This window comes from Periophthalmus magnuspinnatus, chromosome 7 (assembly GCF_009829125.3).
Source record: "Periophthalmus magnuspinnatus isolate fPerMag1 chromosome 7, fPerMag1.2.pri, whole genome shotgun sequence".
NCBI classification, from domain to species: domain Eukaryota; kingdom Metazoa; phylum Chordata; class Actinopteri; order Gobiiformes; family Gobiidae; genus Periophthalmus; species Periophthalmus magnuspinnatus.
In genome coordinates this window covers 15,799,368-15,822,792 of record NC_047132.1, presented here as the reverse complement: position 1 = coordinate 15,822,792, position 23,425 = coordinate 15,799,368, and the positions used below count along the sequence as shown (strand labels likewise).

At 40.1% G+C, this 23,425-nt stretch overlaps 1 protein-coding gene across 1 annotated transcript in view; it reads left to right on the top strand.

Annotated features, from left to right (window-relative positions):
• The window catches only part of lama5 (laminin, alpha 5), a 114,936-nt gene that overhangs the window by 81,701 nt on the left and 9,810 nt on the right, over nucleotides 1-23,425 (top strand). Inside the window, exons 36-68 of the mRNA XM_033969102.2 lie at nucleotides 5,448-5,592; nucleotides 6,064-6,204; nucleotides 6,585-6,746; nucleotides 9,014-9,118; nucleotides 9,250-9,333; nucleotides 9,513-9,743; nucleotides 9,995-10,108; nucleotides 10,187-10,317; nucleotides 10,401-10,481; nucleotides 10,892-11,106; nucleotides 11,542-11,642; nucleotides 12,121-12,304; nucleotides 12,622-12,762; nucleotides 13,480-13,631; nucleotides 13,777-13,887; nucleotides 13,975-14,086; nucleotides 14,450-14,620; nucleotides 15,025-15,221; nucleotides 15,713-15,829; nucleotides 15,912-16,066; nucleotides 16,146-16,275; nucleotides 16,686-16,788; nucleotides 18,170-18,283; nucleotides 18,488-18,670; nucleotides 19,001-19,143; nucleotides 19,343-19,525; nucleotides 20,378-20,517; nucleotides 20,860-21,019; nucleotides 21,183-21,316; nucleotides 21,928-22,093; nucleotides 22,202-22,336; nucleotides 22,437-22,585; nucleotides 23,066-23,198. Coding sequence (XP_033824993.1) covers nucleotides 5,448-5,592; nucleotides 6,064-6,204; nucleotides 6,585-6,746; nucleotides 9,014-9,118; nucleotides 9,250-9,333; nucleotides 9,513-9,743; nucleotides 9,995-10,108; nucleotides 10,187-10,317; nucleotides 10,401-10,481; nucleotides 10,892-11,106; nucleotides 11,542-11,642; nucleotides 12,121-12,304; nucleotides 12,622-12,762; nucleotides 13,480-13,631; nucleotides 13,777-13,887; nucleotides 13,975-14,086; nucleotides 14,450-14,620; nucleotides 15,025-15,221; nucleotides 15,713-15,829; nucleotides 15,912-16,066; nucleotides 16,146-16,275; nucleotides 16,686-16,788; nucleotides 18,170-18,283; nucleotides 18,488-18,670; nucleotides 19,001-19,143; nucleotides 19,343-19,525; nucleotides 20,378-20,517; nucleotides 20,860-21,019; nucleotides 21,183-21,316; nucleotides 21,928-22,093; nucleotides 22,202-22,336; nucleotides 22,437-22,585; nucleotides 23,066-23,198 — 4,723 coding nt within the window. The remainder of the gene's footprint in view (nucleotides 1-5,447; nucleotides 5,593-6,063; nucleotides 6,205-6,584; nucleotides 6,747-9,013; nucleotides 9,119-9,249; nucleotides 9,334-9,512; nucleotides 9,744-9,994; nucleotides 10,109-10,186; nucleotides 10,318-10,400; nucleotides 10,482-10,891; nucleotides 11,107-11,541; nucleotides 11,643-12,120; nucleotides 12,305-12,621; nucleotides 12,763-13,479; nucleotides 13,632-13,776; nucleotides 13,888-13,974; nucleotides 14,087-14,449; nucleotides 14,621-15,024; nucleotides 15,222-15,712; nucleotides 15,830-15,911; nucleotides 16,067-16,145; nucleotides 16,276-16,685; nucleotides 16,789-18,169; nucleotides 18,284-18,487; nucleotides 18,671-19,000; nucleotides 19,144-19,342; nucleotides 19,526-20,377; nucleotides 20,518-20,859; nucleotides 21,020-21,182; nucleotides 21,317-21,927; nucleotides 22,094-22,201; nucleotides 22,337-22,436; nucleotides 22,586-23,065; nucleotides 23,199-23,425) is intronic.

Here is a 23,425-nt window from a genome sequence, read left to right as displayed (position 1 = left end):
AGGACTCAACATCGGAACAGTGGAAGTAAACTGAGTGTCGGCAGTGAAACTGTCCGGGAGGCTGGTGGCATTAGTAGACAACGAATAAATGAGTGCATTTTCAGGGTACACGTCAGGCAAACTGTAGATCAGGTGGCGGTCACAAAGTGCTTGAACTGTGTGCTGGTCAATTGTAATCAAAGTAGGTTCACCCAAATGCTGTTGAGTAAACTTCAGGATCCGCTCTCGCTCCTTCTGAGACATCAGGTCATTTGATAGCTCGCCGTGTGGTCTGCGGGAAAGACCATCTGCGTCTATGTTTGCTTTGCCTGCTCGGTAATGGATCTTGAAGCTGTACGTGGATAGTGCCGACAACCACCTATAACTGGTGGCATCCAGCTTGGCAGAGGTAAGGAGGTAAGTGAGTGGATTGCTATCAGTTATTATCGTGAATGTTGCACCATAAAGATAGTCATGAAATTTTTCGGTCACTGCCCATTTCAATGCTAGAAATTCCAACTTGTGGGCTGGGTATCGGGATTCACATCTTGATAAGCCCCGACTAGCGTAGGCGATAACTCGGTTGTGGCCTCCTTGCTCTTGATACAAAATGGCCCCCAAGCCGATGGAGCTGGCGTCAGTGTGCAGAATATAGGGTTTTTGCGGGTCAGCAAAAGCAAGCACCGGCGCCGTAGTGAGCTTTTCCTTGATGGCATCAAATGCTTGTTGACAAACCGCATTCCAACGAGCACCGAATGGCTGCTTGGGATCCAGATACAAAGCAGATTTTAAAGAATTCTGCAGTCGTCTCTGAAGCGGAGGGTAGCCAGATGTAAGTTCGTTAAGAGGCTTCACAATGGTAGAATAGCCCTGGACAAAGCGGCGATAATATCCTGCAAATCCAAGGAATGATCTGAGTTCTTTGAGATTGTTTGGAATAGGCCATGACTTTAAGGCCTCAATCTTATCAGGATCAGTCTCCACCCCGTTCTGAGAAACCACATGACCCAAATATCGCACTGAATTCTGGAAGAACATGCATTTCTCAACCGACAGTTTCAATCCAAACTCCTTTAATCTGTGCAGCACTCTCATTAGCCGTTTTTCATGTTCCTCGAGGGTTGGAGCAAACACAATGAGATCGTCAATGAAGACCAGCACTTCCTTCAAATTCATCTCTCCGACACACTTCTCCATCAACCGTTGAAAAGTGCTCGGTGCATTTGTAACTCCTTGAGGCATGCGATTAAATTCAAAGAATCCAAGAGGGCACACGAAAGCCGTTTTACACTTATCAGTTTCCTCCATTTCAATCTGATAGTATCCAGACTTCAAATCCAATACAGAAAACCACCGTGATCCAGATAAAGCTGTGAAGGTATCTTCAAGTTTTGGTAAGGCATAGGCATCTTTGATTGTTTGAAGGTTGAGTTTCCTATAATCTATGCACAGTCTGACAGTTCCATTTTTCTTCCTGACTACCACAATAGGAGATGCAAATGGTGACTCAGACTCTCTGATGACTCCGGACTCCAGGAGTTCTTGTAAATGTTTGCGAACTGCATCAAGGTCTTGAGGATGGATGGGCCGAGGCCTTTGCTTAAATGGAGTTGGATCAGCAAGTTTGATTTGGTGCTTTACCTTGTCTGTTCTGCCAAAATCCACATCATGCTGAGCAAAAACCTCTGGAATGCTGTTCAAGTTCTTGATAATTCTGTCTTTCCATTCAGGGGACAGGGATGTATTGCCAAAGTTGTATTCATATCCTGGCCTGGCTTCATCAGATGGCATCGTTTCAGAAGTGTCTTGGGTAAACTGGTGAGTACAAGACACGGACTGGAAGGCACTTACTTCAGCAATGGCAACTCTGGGGCATAAAGTGACATTGTGCTTTGATTCATTGTGGATAAGCACAGGGACCACACATGGCAGATGGCTGTTGATGTCGACCAGACAAGACTTGACCATCAGACCCCCAGGCAGTGCAAATGAGGTTGGGTGCTCAACCATCACCGACTTCTCTCCTTGCAAACAGCAGGCAATGGTTATGCCTTCCAAAACAACAGTCTGCCCTGCCGGAATTGTTTGAGGTTCAGCAGTATTCAGCTTGACAACTCCATGAAAGCGGTCTTGAGCCAATTTATGGCGTCGCTCCAGCACCGTCAGGGCCATCTGATAACCATGCTGAACAGGTCTGAACTCAACACCAAGCTCACTGAACTGTTGATATGCTTGGTCAAGGGCATTAGTTCCAATGAGGATAGATGGTGTAGAGGTCTTCAAATCTGGTACCACCAGGGCAAGCGTAGCCACCTCAACAGAAGCACCCAGGAACTCAGAAGGGAAGGTGATGTTGAGTTCTATATAACCCAGGTAGGGCACAGCCTGGCCATTTGCTCCCTCGACTTCCAGCAGATTGTTCAATGGTTGGATCTTCTGGTCAGACAGATGGACAGAGTGGAAAGATTGTGAAACTGTGGTAACCTGCGACCCTGTATCCAGCAGACAATTTACAGTGACTCCACCTATAACAATCTGACCTGTACACTTGGTACCAACAAGTCCTTTCGGTAGTTGATGACCTTGGATTTTGGGACATTGGATGGCAGCAGTCTCGGCTCGTCCCTCCTCAGAGACTGCTTCTAGTTTAACTGACCGGTGTTCTTATTCTTGGCCCATGCTTCCCGTCTTTGCTGCAACATCTTTTTCTTTTGTTGAACCAGAGTTGGATTGGCTGAGTTGGTACAGTTAGGGGCAATATGCCCATCCTCTCCACATTTAAAGCAGAACCCTGGTTTGGGCCATGAGGGTTGACCCTTGGCTCCACCTTGTGGCTGACATTTTTTTCCAACAGAGCCTTTACTTTGTTGTGAGAGAAGGGTGGACATCTGTTGCTGAAGTTTTCTCATTTGTTGTTTCAGCTCAGCAATAGTAGCGCTTTCAGCATCGGTGTGGCCACAAGAACACGTGCTTTGAGTGTGCAGCTGCACTCGTTGCTGCTTGGATGAGCCCAAGTGTTTCTTCATGAGGGTTTCTTTCGCCTGCTGCCGATTTTCTTCTGTCCTCAACATCAACAACAGCTCAGAGAATACAGGAGGTTTTGATTTTCTTTGTTCCAGCTGTAATTTGGTAATCATGGCATTGTCCCAACATCCACGGCAAAACTGTTTTAATAAATGTTTGTCCACATCTTGAGCAGAAACCCCTCCACGCTTCACCACTGTGTTCAAGGTAAGTGACAGGCGCTGCAGGTAAGCAGAGGGCTTCTCTCCGGGGTCTTGTAGAGTATTCAAAAATTGAGCAAATAACTCTTCTCCATCCTGTACAGTGGCATAGGCAGAATCCAACACTTTCAAATAGATTGTAGGCAAAGTGTTTGGTCCCAATGCTCTGACCACATCTGCCGCTGGAGACAACAAACTTTCCAATATTCTTCGTGTCACGTGCAGAGGGGACAAAGCAGGATCTGCCATTAATGATTCAATTTGTGCTCTCCATGCTTCATATTCACTTTCATTTGCAGATTTGGGTGTTTTTCCAGAGAATGTGCGAAGTCTCACAGAAGGTAATGAGTGAGCTGACATTTCCCCTGTTTTGACAATATGCTCCACCACCACTTTTTGGACTTCTGGGGGGTTCAGTTGTGTACTGGAGAGTGAGATTTGTTGTGCTGCAGGTACTGACCCCTGCTGGTCAGATGTAGCATTTTGGATTGCTGCCCCCTGCTGGCCAGGCAAGGGAGCAAACAAATCCACAAATTGATCATCTCCCTCCTCTTCAGTATCCTCATCATTTCCCATATCCGGGTTCATTTCAATTGTGTCCAAGTGCTGACTGATTTGAGTCATGACATCTTTCAGTACAAGTTCAAAATTCTGTCCACTTCTTCGAGCCAAGTATCTCAGCTCATCCAGGTAGTCAGGGGAGGTTGTCGCTGCCCCTCCCACTGTATCTGTGCATTCTACAGGAAAGGTTTGTATACGGAATGTAATGTCTGGTTCTTCTTTTAGGCTGTAATTATATGGCAATATTGGTTCGAGAGTAGTTAAAGCAACAGAGTCAGAAAATTCAATGATCAGGTTTTTAAAGTATGGGCTTGATACATCATTAACATAGGAACTCTTTTCAATGGACCCATATTGTTTTAGAAAACTGATTAATTCATCATCTTTCACCGTATGAGTGACACCAGAAACCATAATGCACTTTGCAGCATTCATTTCAGATAAATTCATGATTTAAGCAGTTCAAATAATATACCCAAGATTCACATAAATGTTAATTCACAAAACCATATCATTCATAACCACAAGCTCCTGGCTAGCTCGCCAAATGTAACCACTATAGAATATTCAGTTGGTTGGGCTATTGTTTATGGCAATTAACGCATTAAGACGACAGAAGAACAGGCTGCTCAGGGAGCTTGTGCATGAATGACACACACAGAACAGATTGGAATAAAGTAAAATATATTTGGTGAAAGTCAAAACAAAGTGGCATACCATTTAATCAAATTACAATGAACAAAATTAACGGTTTTAAACAACAACAACAAAAAGGAAGGCAGTTCTTTGTCAAAGATTTTGACTTTGTGTGAGAGTTCAGTTCAGTTTTTTTTAAAGTTGTGTGACTTTGTGTAAGAGTTCAGTTTATTCCTTTTTTTTAGGATTCAGTTCAGGTTCAGTTTGTAATCACGCAAATCCGTAATCCACAGTTCGCGGAGCAAAACAAAATATATTAGTCCTACCAGCTCGCCATCAGTAGAGAATCTGTTTGGTCCCATGAAAAAAAACCTGACCTAAAAACAAGGTCAAAACAGGATCTCAGTTCAGTTACCGTAACATTTCAACATTCATAATAAAACAGTTGCGCAACAAATCAAGACTACACATTACGCCCGACAATACTGCCAGCAGTGCACAATTAGATTAACAATATATATCAATTACATTAACAGAATGTATCAAAACAGCATAGCAGTGCTGCCGAATTAAAGTTAACACATCAAAGTTAACTAGAACATGATGTTTCATTCATAGATTTTAGTTAATGATTGCCGTAATTCAAAACAAACACAAAAATACTCGCATTCTTAGCGGAATTCAACACGCGGATATGCGGAAACAAACCGCGACTTGATTTACGCCAAACTCGGCACTGGCTTTGAATTTGGGGGATTTCAATGATTATTTAAGATCGAAAACGTTTTGGCAAAACTCACCATTGAGTCGTGTGTGAGAAGAATGTGGAAAGTAATGTTTAAAGCCGAGTAGTTGTCATCCAGTCCAAACGCCAGTTGCACAGACACAGTGAGAGCGGAGTGGGAGGGGCGGAGGAGCAGACAGGTACAGAGCTGCTCCAGTCATTTATTCACCAACCAATTGGGAGTGAGCCAATCAGGGTCAAACACTGACTAGGTAAGGGTAACCCTAGATGGAAGGGGTTACATAATGCTGTTTGTTTTATAGGTGTAAGGACAATGTTGTAGGTCGCCAGTGTGACCGCTGTGCTCCTGGTTTCTATGGTTATCCAAACTGCAGACCATGTGACTGTAACGATGCAGGAACAGAGGAAGACGTGTGCAACTCCTTCACTGGACAATGTCTCTGCAAGGTCAGCTACAACACTCCTGTACTGAAAAAATATTTAATTTTAGCCTATTTTTTAGTTCACAGATTGCATTTGAGCAGTTCAGATGGAAGAATCAGATCAATGTACATGTATTTAAAGTTTAAACACTATGTAACCTTTCTGTTGGAGGATCTTCCACTTGCTAGCCTCAGGAAATGCAATAGCTTTGCCTGGACTGTTCCACAGTGTGGCATTAAACAGATCTCTCTTGCAGTTATTCAGTTTTTTACAGCTTGAAATACCTTGAAAAACATGCATTCTTACAGTTAGAGTCCTCGCCTCGCCACAGATTTAACCTGTAACTTTGCGTCACCTGTCAGATAAGTTTAATGCCATACTGTGTGACAATCCAGGTCATACAGTGGGATAGTCTCTGTCTCTTGTCAACTTTTATTGATAAAATAAAAGTTACATATCTTTCCTTACCCTTGCCGATTATCTTCCTGTGTGTAGGAGAACGTCCAGGGCCCCCGCTGTGACCAGTGCAGAGTGGGCACCTTCCACCTGGACCCCACCAACCCCAAAGGCTGCACCAGCTGCTTCTGCTTCAGGGCCACTGACCGCTGCCGCAGCTCCGACAAGAGACGCTTTGAGGTAGCACTTGTATTTGTATAATAGTTTGATATAGGGCTGCACAAATCATCATAATCACATTTAAATTACAATGCATTTGTAGAAAAATCTTGTACCTGTAGTTTAGACTTCTACAAACATGTTCATGGTCTTCTCTCAAATTCTAATGCTTCTTTCAATGTATTCTGAACACCTAGCTTTTAAACCTATATTGCAAATCTTATCCGAAAAAATCACAATTACATTTTTTTCTTAACTTTGTGCTGCCCTAGTTTGATATTAGGTAGGTTTTTATAATTAATTTGAGCAATAATTGTAATCATGATTAAAATGTGATCAATAGTAGCCCCACAGTTTAGAAATGTGGTTGGTTTTATAGTATTAGCCTTGTTTGGTCACAGATCATGGACATGGAGGGCTGGGTGCTGCTGGGAGCTGACAGACAAGAGGTGCCAGTGAGCGTGTACCCAGGACAGGATCTGGTGGAGGCCGATCTCACTGATGTGCCCGATATTTACCAGGACCTGCACTGGCACGCCCCCAAGGCCTATCTTGGAGACAAGGTCAGTATCAAGTTTTGGCTTTATAGTGAGTCTGCAACTATCACAATATAACTTACCAAACAGTTGAAGTACATAGCTTTACAACAGTGGTAAAAATGGCAATCCCCCTTCACAAATTATTAATGAAACCAATTGATAATTTTTAGCTACATGGCTGTGTACTGTTTGATGGTACAGTTGCAATAAAAGCTAATACACATAAGTAAACATTGTCACATAAAGTTTTGAGATAGATGAACAAGACAGAATGCAAAATGTGTTAAAACATAAATTCAGTGGAGCCTGTTCTTCATAAAAGATTCATAATTTGCCTTAATCTGGTCAACAGTTCGAACAGACTACATCTTTTAAAAATACACATAATAATAATGATGCTTTTAACATGAACAAAGACTGAGGGTGCATCACACTTGTCCTTGTCAGTACTTGTTTGAGCCCAGTTTAGTCCCAGCGGTAGACCTGGTTTGGTTCTAAATTTAGTTCCGGGTTAGTCCCAAATATGGTGCTGTCTATGTGCAAGTGTAAATACACCCATAATTCATGATTTAAAAAGTTTTTTAAGAATGATTCAGGCTTTGTAACTGCTTACAGGTACAGTATGTATCTTTCCGATAGTGGCATGTCACCACATGATTACATGGAAATGAAAAAAAACAAACATGCATTTATTTAAGTCTGTTTTATGGCTAACAATTTACATACTGTGGCTTTAATAAAGGATAATCTTAGACTTGTTGAAATGTAGTGATCAGCAATGTATAAATCATCAGAGAATTTTATATAGCTTATCTAGATTAAGCATACCTTCCATAACTACTGCACATAAATATGTGTCTCCTACAGTAGGTACCTTCACAGTGTTACCATATCATATTCTCTCATGTGTGAAGAGACAGGAGCTCTTAAAACAACAGAGTTCATTTTATCTGTCCAATCACACCAGCCTAAGTTTATTCAGTCAAGGTCCATGGAAAATGGTTGCTATGTGCCAGGTTTTGTAATGGGGGAATTTTATCAAAAGTCTCTCTTCCAACCACTCCATATTTTGCTTGTTTCATCGTATCTCTATAACTGGACATAGAAGATGTGTTATGTGAATATATATAATTCAATGACTGACTAAAATGTAATGATATCCCTCCCTTAAATTAGGCCTATATTCCTTTATATTGTATACAATATATTTATAATAATATATTTTTAAGAAAATATTATTATATGCATGTTTTTTATTATAATTTATCATGGCAATCTCTCATAAACAACCGAACCACAAACTGCACATTTTCTTAATAACATTTTAACTGTCTCCACCCAAAAAGGCAGATTTTTTTTTGTAATTCAGTGATTTGTCAGCTGAAACTCTGATTCTTGCCCCCCATCTGGCTGATCAGCTTTATGAAATGTCCCTGAATGGTAAAAAAAAATGTTCATGTGATATAAATAGCCATTGAATTGAAATTACCTAAGCTTCTGAAATTGTCAGTCATTTTTTTAGTTGTTTCATTATATTGTGAACTGTGCATTTGCTATCATCAATTAACTAAGTAATATTAATATATAGTTATTGATTCACTTTGATGCAAACCTGGGGTCATACTACTTGTTTCCCTTTTACAAAATTACAATTTTTCAGTATCTCCTATAGTGTTACCTTGAGATCTCATTCTTGTCTGCCTAAGCACTCCTGCAGCTCTGTTTACTCATCAGACGTCCGTGAAAGCCAAACCAGTCACAACATGTTCATACAATGTCTTTGAAGTCCATGGATTTTCATCAGTGTTGGGTCTAGTGCGTGATACAAAGCTTTTATGTGGCTCTCAACCTGCATCTCCTCCCAGACCATTAAGATCCCAAAGATTAGACTAGTATCTTTAATTGGAGACATAGACAGGGTGTACAGTAAGGCAAAGCTGTCGTGTTGAATCTTGTGCTTGTCTGGTCCAATATTATCTGGATTAAATGCAGTAATGCCCTTCCTGTCCTCTGTCTTAAAGGGGTAGGGTAAGAACAATGAGCAATATCAGAATTGAAACAGCAATTCTATAGAATTTCATACTGGTTTCTAAGGGTTGCAGTAGTTTCATCCACTAACTGGAGGGATGGCAATTCCAGCTCCCACCTGTACATACTGCCATTGTGCTCTTGGGCAAGACAGCCAACCCACCCGGTCCCTCATGTCTGTGTACCCAACAATGAAATATATAAAGATTCTTGAATAATTATTTGATAATAAAAAAATTACTTTATTGTACTATGTTTTGCAGGTGTCTTCGTATGGAGGGTCCCTCAGATACAGGCTGCACACTCAGACCATGAGAGGAGATGCTCTGTTGCCGGCAGAGTCCTCCAGGCCTGATGTCATCCTCAAGGTACAGAACAACTACCACCTATTAGATGTTAATGATTTACTTCATAGTAGAACTGCAAAAGTATATATATATATATATATATATATATATATATATATATGACTGACTGTAGTACTTTCATCCTTGTGCAGGGAAACAAAATGACACTTGTGTTCATGGAAAGAGAGTACCCCTCAGCTGAAGACCCACACAGTGGAGTAGTGCACATTGTGGAGGTAAGTCCGTCCCTGTACCACTACTAGAGTACCTGTAATATGTTTAAGTAGACCCAATTTTACTTCACTATCATTTAAGTGTCACACTGTTTTTGAATGCTCTGGCTCTGTGACAATGATTTACGTATTGTGTGCTGTACAAATCCAGTGAGTTTGATTGTATATGTTTGTTGTTGTAGGGTAGCTTCCGTCACGCTCAGACAGGTAACACAGTGTCTCGAGAGGAGCTGATGATGGTCCTGGTGTCTCTGGAGTCTCTGCAGATCAGAGCTCTTCACTCACAGTCGGCTCACTCTGTGTCCATCCGTGGGGCTGTGCTGGAGGGGGCTAAGAGCCTGCCCTCTGGAAGACATGCAAACAATGTGGAGATCTGCATGTGCCCCGCCAGCTACCAGGGAGACTCCTGCCAGGTGAGGGGTCCACAAGACTGGGTGTCACATGAGTCAAACAACATTTTTTTTTTTGGGGGGGGGGGAGGGGCAACATTAGTAAATAGAATTGCAATTTCCAAAATTCTGTTTTTCATGAACACATGGATTTATATCCAAACAGCAGCAGTGCTCAAAATCACTCAACACAATTAGTCATGTAATATGTTTTTATTTATTCTCTCCTCCCACAGAACTATGATTTATGAACTTTGTCTCCTTACACTCCACAGAAATGTGCTCCTGGTTACTACAGAGACACCATTGGTCTGTTCTTGGGTAAATGTGTGCCCTGTAACTGCAACGGTCACTCAGACCAGTGTCTGGATGGGTCTGGCATCTGCGTGGTGAGATGTAGTCCTGTTTTACTTATACTGTTGTCATTATAGTTCTATTCTCTCAGACTCATCATGTCTTTCCTTTAGAACTGCCGTCACAACACTGCGGGTGATCACTGTGAGAAGTGTCAAGGAGGTTTCATGGGCAACAACACTCTGGACGGTCAGGCCGTGTCCTGCTCCAGCTGCCCCTGTCCACTCAGCGTGCCCTCCAATAAGTCAGTCCCCATGTCCCATGCCTGTATTGTAGACATTTAACATCAGAGGGCTCATATGGATAACCTTTCCTATGTTTGTGTAGTTTTGCAGAGGGCTGTGTGCAGAAGAGCGACAGGATGCAGTGTCTATGCATGCCCGGATATGCAGGACCCAACTGTGAACGGTAACGCTCAACATTCTGACATACTTTCAACATTACTTTGATTTATATAATACTAAAATTTACTTTTTTGCGAAGAATAAGTTACTTGGCTTGAAGTTTAAACAGTTTATAAAAAATATGTTTGTTATTTTACTTATAATACTTGCCAGTCATATAGTTTGACCACTGCATTGTTCCTTCTTTTAGTTAAGCATTTGATATGCCCTTGTATAACTATTTATTAATAATGCTATTAATAATAACTATTTAAGTTAGCCCGAGTTGAAAGGTTTTGGAAGTCCTGCTTTTGCTTTATATTTCTTCTAGTACTAACGACTACCACTGTTACTACTTCTGCAATGCTCTTTTTTACAGTTGTTTTAATGTTTTATGTTTTAATCACCTAACTCCTGTCTCCTCCTTGTTTCCAGGTGTGCCCCTGGGTACTACGGTAACCCCATGGTGATTGGCAGTAGGTGCAAGCCGTGTCAGTGTAATGGGAACACAGACAGTAACATGCTGTTCACAGACTGCCATGCTCTGACCGGAGAGTGCCTGAGCTGTATGCACCACAGCGCTGGCCCTCACTGTGAGCTCTGTGCCCCGGGTTACTACGGGGACGCCATCCAAGCCAAGAACTGCACCAGTCAGTACAGAGCTGAAAGTTAAAAGAAAATAACCTATATTGATGTAAACATTAGCCAAATGCTGTTAGATATTTAGATAGTAACACTTTTACTCTCACTTGCCACTGGTCATTTCCATTCAATTTTGCTTATCCATTTTTTTCTTTATATAGTATTTTGTCATAATTAGAAAGATACATGTAAAAGTGAAATCTGACTAGTAATGGATGAATGAACTAAATAGGACTAACTAGAGAGCCTAGTGAGCAAAGGTCGAGGCCCTGAAAAGCTAACATATTTTTTAGATGTTTTATTGTACATTTAAAGTTCCCATATTATTTTTTATTCACCTTTTATAATAATGTATCAACCCGGTATAGTTTTGTTCCATTCATACTATATCACAAAAAATAAATACATACTTAAGTAAATGTTACTTAATGTTATTTTCCCAGAATGTAACTGTTCTCCTTGTGGCACTGAATCATGTGACCCCCATACTGGACAGTGTCACTGCAAACCAGGAGTCACAGGTCCTCTTTGTGACCGCTGTGAGGTAAGAGAACAGACATAGTCCATTAAAAGTTCATTAAAACATTTTGAATACATTTTTACAACATGTCTTGGTTGCTTGTGGGTTGAACACATGAGCAGAGTTTTAGAATAATCACAAAATGCTTTATAGTGAACACTTGTTTACTCAAATTAGCAATGTGAAGATTTCTGTGTCAGTTCTAAACCTAATTCATCTTATACAGTGTAGTTCATAATAGTTCATATAATTTAATAATTGTGATGTAACATACTCAAGACTAACTATACAAATTCTTTATGATGATGTGTTTACAGCTTTTAGGGGCATTGACCCATAGCAACAGACATCTCTCAGCAGTCTTATAGTTTGCGTTTAGAAATGTTTTATTATACTGCATTGTCATGAAAAAAAAAAAAAAAAAATGGTACATGAACTTTAAGCCAGGAGAGACTTAAAAATTCTGTCTTTTTAATTCCATGCATTTGTCCTTCTGTTTCAGGATGGTATGTTTGGTTTTGACTCTTGCTCAGGCTGCCGTGCCTGTGACTGCGAGGCGTCTGCAGCTTTGCTCCAGCCCTGCGACCCTCTGACAGGTGCCTGCTCCTGTCAGCCCGGAGTCAATGGACCCAACTGCAAACAGTGCGCCCCAGGACACTGGGACTATGGACCTAATGGATGCAAGCGTGAGTTTTCATGTGGTCTATAATAGAGGGGTCTACTACTTCTACTTTTATATTGATGTATACCTGTTTTATTCATATACTTATGATTATTTACTTATAAATGTAACATTATATGAAACCAAAGACAAGACAATTATTATTTAGTGAATACAAGTAATCTTGGGATCACATGATGATGAATGATATACATATACTGTATATATAAAAATCAAGTGGAAAAACATTTAGATTATACCATAACTGTTTCTGTATACCACTATGAAAAATAACCTCCAGGTGAACCTCCCTGATCCATGTCTTATTGTGTTCCCGTGCAGAGTGTAACTGCAGAGGGGGGCGCTGTGACCCCAGGACTGGGGAGTGCCGCTGCCCTGATGGAATGACAGGCAAACAATGTGACAGCTGTACTCACCAGTACAGTGTCCCTGTGGAGCACCAGCACTCCATGCATTGTGAACGTAAGACATATAATTTCTGATATGGTTTTATACTTCATACATATATTCATTTCTGTCATATCAGAACATCATAAAGAGGCTGTAATAAATTGAGAAGCGGGTTAAGAGTTCTGTGTATATAGAACTCTTAACCTGCAACTTTATATGTATGCCAACATAAAGTTGGCATACATATAAAGTTGAAAGGGTAATCAGTGAACACATCTGTGTTTATTCCATGTTGCTGCCTTTGGCTTAGTTGGAGCATGCCTGTGCACCTGATCATGTCTGAACAAACATATTCATGTGGGTGAAGGCACGTGTGCACTTACAGGAGAGAGCTGGGAGGGAATCAGTGGCAGTATGGGATATCTTGGAGAGACCGGAGTGTCCAGGCACAAAAGCAATTTCCAGACAGAAGAAATGATAAAATTATACTATTTTTTAAGTCGTATTTACGGGAAAATGATGTCATAATTATGAGAAACTTATCCCGTAATTACAGGGAAATATTTCATAATTATGAGATGAATGTTTACTTTTTCTTGAATACAATGCTCATTCATACAGTTGAGTGTGCAAAAAAAACCAAAAACTACCGAACTACAGAATATTCTCATATACGTTGCTATTGCCGTTCTCATTCTTCTATCTTAGATTTTGCCATAATGACCATTCAAAAACATGGACACAGCCAATAAAACTGGTCCTTTTAACAGTGCCATTCTTTGTCCCCAGTCTGTGACAGCTGCGTGGTCGTGTTACTGGAGGATTTGGACAAAATGAATGAGAACTTCACATCTGTGGCCGGTCAGCTCAGGAACCTGAACGCTAGCTCCATCGCTTGGGCACAGCTGGACAACCTCAACAAGACCATGGAGGACATCTCTGTAAGTATATGTACCAGAATATATGCTAGAATGAAATTGTATTGATATTGAGGTTGAATAGGACATATTATTACTGTAACTAATGTTGGCTTTGGGAAAAACCTCATCCCGACATTTTCTTATTTCTTATCTCTTGTCTTTTCAGCGCTCCATTGAAAACTACAACAGTACTCTGGACTCGAGCAGAGACAAAGCCGACATGTTGGAGGCTGAAGTTGACAATGTCAACTCTGACATTGATGAACTACAGGACAAGGTACACTCTTTACTCATTACATGCGTAAATTTACTAGATCTAAAATATAATTTATTTAAAGATAAACTGTTAAAAATGTGTTTACAGGCATCAGCAACGAGTGAGCGTGCTGGAAACCTTGGAGACAGCTCAAACTCTACTCACAAGAGAGCAGAGGACTTACTGTCTTTTATCAACAACATGACAATGGATATTAATGGTAATTTAACTAATAATAACACTTTATAACCATCGACTGAACATCTTCGGGTTCCTCTACCCCTAAAAATATGTGCAATATAACTTCCCTGACTCCCAAACCTCAGTGGGACATTCCTGGTTAAATAAAGGTTTCTATAAAAAAAAAAAAAGGTTCAATAGTTAGAGTCATGTCCACCAACCCCAAGGCTAGTGGATCAAACTGTGTCCTTGGGAATGACACTTCTGCTAAGTTACACATTTAGACTTTGTAAACCTACTCATTGGTTTAATATATTCCCAAGTCAAAGGATTTATCCCAACTACTACTGTATCTGTTACTAGAAAGAAGTTTTAACTGTTGTATTTTCCCTTTGGTTCACAGACCTTCTTCTGATGGCAAACCGCTCACTGAACTCCACAGAGGATGACCACAATGAAGAGGAGAGGGAGAGGATGCTGAATGAGGTGAAGGCTATGCTTCGAGAGATGAGGTTCAGGAGCTGCAGTGGACAGAAGAAGATGGCTGACCGTGAGAAGACGGAGGCACAGAAATGTAAATTTGCATGGCATGGATTTTAGAGAGAGCTGAAAAGATGCTTATATAGTTTGAGTTCTTATTTTTTCAACTAATGACTTTCAGTTCCTTTGAATTATACATTATAAGTCACAGGAATGTATCTCCCCAGTGTGGCAGCTTAACTAATAAGAGTAGTGTTATAAGTTGTAGTAGAAGTAGTTGTAGGACAACATTTACCATACCCCAATACAAGCTCCTCAGTGTGGCTGTAGTAATAAAAAGTAGTGGTAGGAATACTAGTAGTAGTAGCAGTAGTAGTTCTAGTAGTAGCATAGTAGTAGTAGTGGTGGTAGTAGTAGTAGTAGTTGTAGTAGTAGAGGAGGAGTAGTGGTAGGCAAATAGTTGCTACAACTACTTGCATCTGTATCTCCTCTCCTCAGTGCTGGACCGTGTATATGATGAGCTAGCAGACAGACAGCTGGAGAATGAGAACACCACACACTGGATCAGAGACCAACTAAGCAAGTTCAACTCTCAGATGATGGACCTGAGAGATGCTCTGAACGAAGCTGTCAACAACACGGCTCGAGCAGAGGACATCAACACCAACAATGAGAAGGCCATAGAAGACCAACAGGTCAGACTTTTGTTTTCAACAGAACAAAAACTTAAAACAATTTAAACATTTGTGAATAGCCATAATAAGCAAATTACAACGCTTCTGTACCTCTGGTCAAATAAGTTTTTAAAATAATGTATAGGTCTTACATAGCACATTTTTGGACACTGGAAAGTTGGTTTGCATTGCATTATGAGACATGCCAGTCAATCTACCACTGATCACTCACACATAGGGGATCATGGTTAGGAACCATTGCACTAGTTGGATAGGCATAGATAGAACAGACAACTGTCTGGATACAAGACAACCACTCTGCAGCTGACACTGTTACCATGCTGCAACCCCTATAAAATCAGTCTAAACACTATTTAGACCTTCACAAAATGTTCAGAATTGCATTATGATTCTTGTATTAGAGTAAATAGATAATATCTTACTTCATATAGATATGTAATTTTCTAAAGAATAATTGTAACTGCTCAGTAAAAAAGTAACTATTTTCTCAGAGGAGAGTGGATGACCTGGTGTCCAAAGAGAAGGAGGTGAATGACCAACTGCAGATGGCTGAGGACGACATTGCTGCAGTCAACGACCTGCTCTCCATGCTCCAAGACTCCAAAGAGGTACACAGTCTGTGTACTATCATATCATATCATACAAAAAAAACATACATGCTTAAATATTGTGAACAATGACATTCTCCAGGAGTACGAGCGTCTGGCCGCCCAGTTGGATGGAGCCAGGACTCCTTTGGCTAAAAAGGTGGACAGTTTTGCCTGGACAGAATCCAAAATCCCCCTAGTGGAAAAAGCAGAGAAACACGCCGAGATGCTCAACGAACTAGCCATGAATATCTCCAGGTAATACAAAATAGTCCTTCACTGTTTATTTTCTAATGATTTCTTAAGTGAAACTCTGAATTGTAATTTATTTGTGCAGTTTGGTTGAAGACACAAAGAAAGATGGTTTTGTGGATGTGACTCAGGCCTATAATAAGATCATCAACAGCATCAAAGAGGCAGAGGAGGCAGCCAACATGGCCTACAAGGCTGCCACGAACGCACTAGAGGTGTGTTTTATCACTGCATAATAGGTTTTTGCTATTATGTGACTCTTATTATGTCATTTTTCTTAATTGTATTAATATTTATTGACATTCCAAAAAGAGTTACTATGTTAAGTGCATTTTCCAACTTGTTGTAAATGTCAGGTCAAATGGAACCCTTGATTTTTTTTTTTGATTTTTTTTTTACTGTTTTAAACAGTTTAATTAACTAAGTTTTGTTTAAAACAACTAATCTAAAATGTTACCAAAATTGTGTTTTAAAAAAGTACTCACTAGTATTTTCATGCACTTTTGCCATGTACCTGTACCTTTACTTAAGAACAGATTTTCAGTACTCTTTCCAAAACTAAATATACTGTATACTCACTGACAAAGTGATGTTGTTTCTTTTCAATATGTTTTTGTCTTTTCAGAATGTAAAGAATCAGGACTTGGGTCAGATTGCAGACTCTCTGAAGAACCACAGCATGGAGCTCAAGGATGAGGTGGAGAAACTGGAGGATGAACTCAACAATGGTAATACAACAACAAATAACATGTTAGTTGGTAGCTGTGGTGCACTGTGATAACGACAAGTAGAGGAGCATCTTGAGTAGGGAAAAATGCTTGTTGTTTAACTGTTAATCCTGTCGTCTAATTGTGTGAATGGCATGCATGGCCTAAATTAACTTTTGATCGCTGAATGTGATTTGTGTAACATCAGTCAAAATCTATGCACTTATTTCCCCACGCAAATTTACCTGTCACAATGACAAAGCGGGTATACACGTTGCTTGTGCTACTTTGGCACATCTGAACCACTGTTAGACTCAAATACCTTCCCCTGGAGTTTGGACAGCTTGTGCTTGTGTACATTCCCCCATTAGGCAATGTCACACACGAGTAGTAAAGCCTTGCGTCATGTCTTCACTGGCTCAAGAGCACATCTACAGACTTGTGCTGCAGACTAAATAAGACTTTCTTACCTACCAGCAGTATGTCACCTGTGCCCCCAGGGATGATAAAACAGTTGACTTATGCTATAGAAAAGATGCATACAGAGCTTATAAAAAACTTCCACTCAGTACTGCACATCATAATGTTGTCCACTTAGTCCCATCATACCTCACTAAAGTACACAGAGAGGGTGTAGTTAACAAAGAGGTCAACCAGGAGGACAGTTTTCAGGAGAAACTTCAGTGCTGTTGTGACTGTACATATTTAATACAGAACACATCTACTCTATCCACTTTGCAAAGAACAGGTCTATCAAACATTTCTTGTTGTTTTCTATGCTTCATAGAATCCATCCTCACATTCAATATCACAGCCAGATTTGGTTCCCTCAGTCTCACCCATCACAACACTCAATAAGATCAGCAAAATCAGTAGCAAAATCTTTGGACAGCAACAGGAATCACTCGCCACCATCTACAATAACCAGTCCTGAGAAAAGGCACACAAGTCCCCTCAGACAGCTCACATACTCTACACGCATACAGCCTCTTACCTTCAAGGCACATATTCTGGTCTATCCCTCTCAGGACTAAGAGGGCCGCATCCAGCTTCCTGCCCTCCTCCATCCGCCTTCTCAACGGCTGATGGGACTGGAGTTTGTGCTGCTTTGCTTTGCTCTGAGGCAGTGCTTGATTTGTGGATTTGTATTGTTCTGTTTATAATTGATGTGCTGATGAGGTTTTAAAGTTTTCATTGCCTGTAAATGCCTTGAAGGAAAACACTTGCCTGTTGAAGACTCTAATCTCTTATGCCTTTTATTGTGTTTTGAAGTTGAAATTGAAGTTCTTAATGGATAAAGTTATTTAGATTTGATTGATTAAAATGCTCACTTAGACAATACAATACAATTAAATCAAACCTAATATTACAAATCGGCATTTATGTGTTTCCTTTCGGTCAGAGTTGAACCCACAGCTGACAGAGGCTAAGCAGAGACTGGATGATGCCAAAGAAAAACAGAAAAATGTGACCATGGAACTGGAAAAGATTTTGAACAACCTCAACTTTACCACAAGTACGAAACACATCCATTATTTGACTGTTTGTACACTACTACAAGTGTACAGCATATTTACATTAGAGTACATCAAAGAGTGGTAGAATCGATCATGAGAATAGAAAGACATTTTATTTTGTATTAGTCCTTGTAGTTGTAGGAGAGTGATGGAACACCGTTATAATATGGTTAAGCTTGACATTTTACTCTTGCACTAACCAGATGTGAGCAAGGAGATCCTGGAGGCTAAAAACATGGCTAAAAAGGCTAACTCCACAGCCACAAATGTCACCAACGTCCTTCGACCAATCAAAGAGCAGCTGGACAAGTGGCAGGACACGTATGGAGACGCCAACGCTACCAACATGGACATAAACAATGCCCTGTCAGAGGCCAACAAGACTGGTAACAATTCCCTTAAAAGGAAAATCTGAATAGTTTGAAATGACTTGATTGACTAGTCCTGGTGTATTTTCTTATTAGGCTGACAATATTTGACTTGTATATTTCTGAATCGTTTGAGCTTTTTTTAATTTTAGGTCTATCTTATGTGTGGTAAAGAAGTTGTACTTGGAAATAGGAAAACATTTTGCAGTAAATAAGAATGAACTAGTCAAAATATTTAAAAACAAGTCCAATACACTAAACTAAATAATTTGACAAAAAAAAATCAAAATGCAAAAGTAAAAATGTAACTAATTTAAGCGAGTGTCATCTTTTATGTTCCGTCTGTAGTAAACATGCTTGGAGACACGGTTCCTCTGCTCTTGAAGAAATTGGACAAACTTCAGAACCACTCAGCTCAAATGCCAAACATCTCTGAGAGCATCAACCGTATCAGAGAGCTGATACAGCAAGCTCGCAACGCCGCCAGCAAGGTACAACAGAGCCACTAACACTGTGCATTTTACTGTCTTTGTCTATGTTAACCAACAACACAACAATGACAATTTTGACAAATGAACAGCAAATTCTATCATCAGATTGTGGCCAGTCTGCTGGTCCTTCTTTGTTAGTCAATGTGTCTACTCACTATAGCACAAATACAGGAAGTCTTTTGCCTGTATATTCTTGTAGGTGGGTGTCCCAGTGAAGTTCAATGGCACTTCGGGGGTTCAAGTACGAAACCCATCCAACCTGGCCGACCTGGCAGCCTACACCAATCTCAAGTTCTACATCACCCTCCCCGAGACCGCCTCCCGCAAGAGACGCCAGGACGAGAGCAACAAGCAGTTTGTCTTCTACCTCGGCAATAAAGATGTGAGTACTGGTGTTGTTGTTTTTTTTAAATATGTGTACCAAATTATACACAGAAAAAAGTTTATCTAAAGATGCTCATTGTGTATTTGAGCAATATTTGTCTTGCCCTAGTACATATATATTGTATAAGCAGCTCTTGAAGTCAAAATATGTCCACTCTGTGATATGCACATCTAATTATAAAGCATTTTATTGTCGGTTTTATATAATCGGGAAGTGTGCATTAGCATGCTAGTTGTTGTTAGCTTTACCATCACAAGAAAACCTAGCACTGGTTTCTGAGAGTTGGCTTATAGGCGCATCACACTAAATAATTAGAATGTTCTAAATGCATAAGGTAAGTTAGGAATAACTTGGGGCCATTGCAAACCTTTTAAAATGAACTAGCTCTGTTTTTCATGTTTTTAAGACAGTAAAAATCAGGTTCAGTGCATTTAATTGATTTATTTTAGTGAATTTGTTACTGATTGAATTACCGTAAATTTCAGACTATAAGCCGCTACTTCTTTCCCATGCTTTCAACCCTGCGGCTTATACAACGGTGTGGCTAATTTATAGATTTTTACTGGCTAACGGCCACCGGGGGGAAGTCACTCTCTAGCAGTAAATGCAAAAGTGAGACAGACATGGAGAAAAAAATTATGCCCTGAAGAGTACACTAGTTTTGATTTTAAGTTTGTCATTTTGTACTCAATTGTCCAAAATTTACAGTACATATTTTTAACCTCATGTGCTAATTTTCAGAATAAATTTGGACACTAAACTAGTCTAAATCATACTCAAGATGAATCTTGAAATTCAAGATATGTTACGGTTTGTTATGGTTTCTAAACAAAAGCATTTGTTTGTCAGTCATCTAAGGAGTTCCTGGGCATGGCTCTGGAGGGAAGGAGATTGCGCTGGTACTTTAACATCGGAGGAGACACAGCAGAAGTTCTGATGGCTGAAGACGTCAAGGCCGATGGCAACTTCAACAGAGTGGTGCTGGAGAGGTACGGACAAAAGTATCTCACAGACAGAACAGTTACAGGTCCCATTTTCTGCTAAATACTGTATATTTTGAGGGTGTTGAAGAAATGTATACTTGCTTCAAAAAACATATTTGCTGTTGTTTTCTTTCTCATGTAAATTAAGTTTGTTTACCTGAAATTCACTCTGTTGTCAGAAGAAGACAACACAAAATAAACAAGCAATGCAAGAAATAAATGTTTTTGGGGAAAAAAATACTATATACACTGATCTAACTTGAAGTAGCTCTAAATTTGTTGACAAAATGTTTCTCAAAAGGTCTGGAAGCTTTAAACCACATAAATTGTCTTGTGTGTGTCGTCTAGGATCCTGCAGTATGGTCTGATGTCCATGTCATCTGAAGCCACAGAGGGGGACCAGAGAGTGACAAAAGCCTATGTGGAGGCCAAAGGAGACCAGGGACTGCTCAGCCTGCTCACCGATGACACTGTCTTCTATGTGGGAGGGTACCCCAGCTCCTTCAATGTAAGTGTCTCTGAACATCACTTTAGCACTGCTCGTAGTTCATATATGTCAAGGATGCATCTGGTAATTAATTTTAACCAGTGTTTTATAGTTAGCCTTGTGCTGAATCCAGTCTAATGTTGTTCAGGCATTATATTGATTGTGTGTTTTGGATCTGCTCTAGCCTCCTCCACAACTGGCTCTACCCAACTTCAAGGGTTGTATAGAAATGGACACTCTGAACGAGGAGGTGCTGAGTCTGTACAACTTTGAGAAGATTTTCAACCTCAACACGACTGAGGAAAAGCCCTGTGGCAGGTCAGTGCTCACAAACAACCAACAAGATAAACCTTAAATCATGGCACCTTACAAACATATAAAGTATTTCTTGGTGTGATCAGGTTAAATAAAAATTTCAACCTGCTGCATTTCAGTAAGCACTTAAGCACTTATGGTTCTCATTTTCATTTCATTTTCACGAAACAAGTTAAGCTGTTTTTTATGATTAAGTTACCTTCATTAATAAAATCTAGGGCTGTAACGATATCCAAATCTCTTGGTATGGTATTATCACAATATTTATTATGATATTTTAGAGAGGCTAACAGAATTGTTTTAATTTGTTTTAAATTATTTAAAAAGTGCCTTGATGAGACTCATATTCCAAGAACTTCGGTATAAAAGTGATTAATTACTGCCGTTTTTTTCTCGTGGTCTACACTGCACAGAGAAAAGTATCATTGACCTATGTAGATCCCTCAGTTTTTAGCTGTTGTTGAAACAAAACGATACTTTTAAACAAAATAGTTTGACGATATTATTGCGAGACTTTTGATAGTTATTATTATTATTATGGTTATTGTTACATCCCTACTAAAATGAGGGGGTCATACTTTATGCTACCCTTTAACAACACTCGTACTCTGCAGGTTGAAGCCTCTGCTGACTCAGGCCTGGGTGAATGATGCGGCGTACTTTGACGGCACCGGCTTTGCTCAGGTGGCCTTCTCCGACGAAGTGCCTCGAATGCAGCGCTTTGAACAGGAGGTCAAACTGGTCTCACACCACGGCATCCTCCTCCTGCTCCTTAACCAGGTGCATGACAGAGAGATACAGATAGGTCAAGAGTGAGGAGAGAAGAGGGGGCAGGGTCTCCAATGTTAGAATTGCTTAAAGACTTACTTAATGTTTGTCTAATTTCAGGACAAGTTCTTATGTTTGGCCGTACAACATGGCCTCCTCAAGGTCTTCTATGACTTTGATGGAAACTTGAATGAGATCTCACCTAAAGAACCCAACTCCCCCTTCCTCAAAATCAGCGACGGAGATGCCAAAGCTGTACGTCATCATCATAAAATATGTCATACAAGAACAGAGCATTCTGAATCACATGACATGCTCCGATTTGTTGTTGAATTTCCTTATTGTGTTGTTGCAGTTGGAGATCATAATCCTGCGCTCATCTCCAGACCGTGTGGTGGTGAGGAACAGCAGGAACAATCTGTATAATGAGCAGTTTTCAAGCATCCCACCCTTCACCTCCTCCTACTACCTGGGAGGAGTGCCCCAGGACAAGATGCCCATGGCGTAAGCAACACATTACTCTATCCTCACCCTCTGGTCTCATTCATTTTTCAAGCTTAGGCCTGGGAGGTTGAGGGTTCTATGCAGTATTGATCAGGTCATCAAAATATTATCTGTGCAAATTAAATTTTAAAAACCCCATGCACAGTTGTTGTCATAGTAAAAATCATCAGAGGGAACATCAAAGAAAAATGTGTGATCAGCTTTATTTATTATGAATCATATTTTATTATTTTAAAGCCCTTTACAAGTAGATACACTATGTTTAAATATAGATTGCCGTAACTTCTAGGTTTCTTACAATCATTCTACTATGACATCACAATTAATAGTAAAAATTGATTCATTCTAACATTTCCCCAGCAGGGTCTGTTGTGTGGGCGTTACATTCTTTATTATTCTAAAATAGTCTCCATAGCTGTAATTGAATATTGCTTAAATATTGATAAAGGACACTACTGTTTGTGCTTGTGTTGTGTGCAGGCTGAAGAGCATGTTCCCGAAGCAAGGCTCACTGAAGGGCTGTTTCAGGAATGTCAAAGCTCTGAACTCTCACATTGACCTGAAGAGGATGATCAGTACAGGAGTGAGCTTCGGCTGCGACAGCGACCTCCTGGTACTGCTACCATACACCAGCTTTTAACTAGTGTCGTGTTTTGTAGTTTGTAAATGGATCAAAATCAGTGTCATGCTTTGTCTGTATCCAATTACAGTAACGTGCTTTTATTGATCACAAACCCAGAAGCAGGGCCTGGTGTGTAATTTTAAGTGAAAAATTGTGAAAAGCCTATGTAGTAGTTGCTTTGTTTGGTGAAATATATAAAATAATGTTCATACCATTTT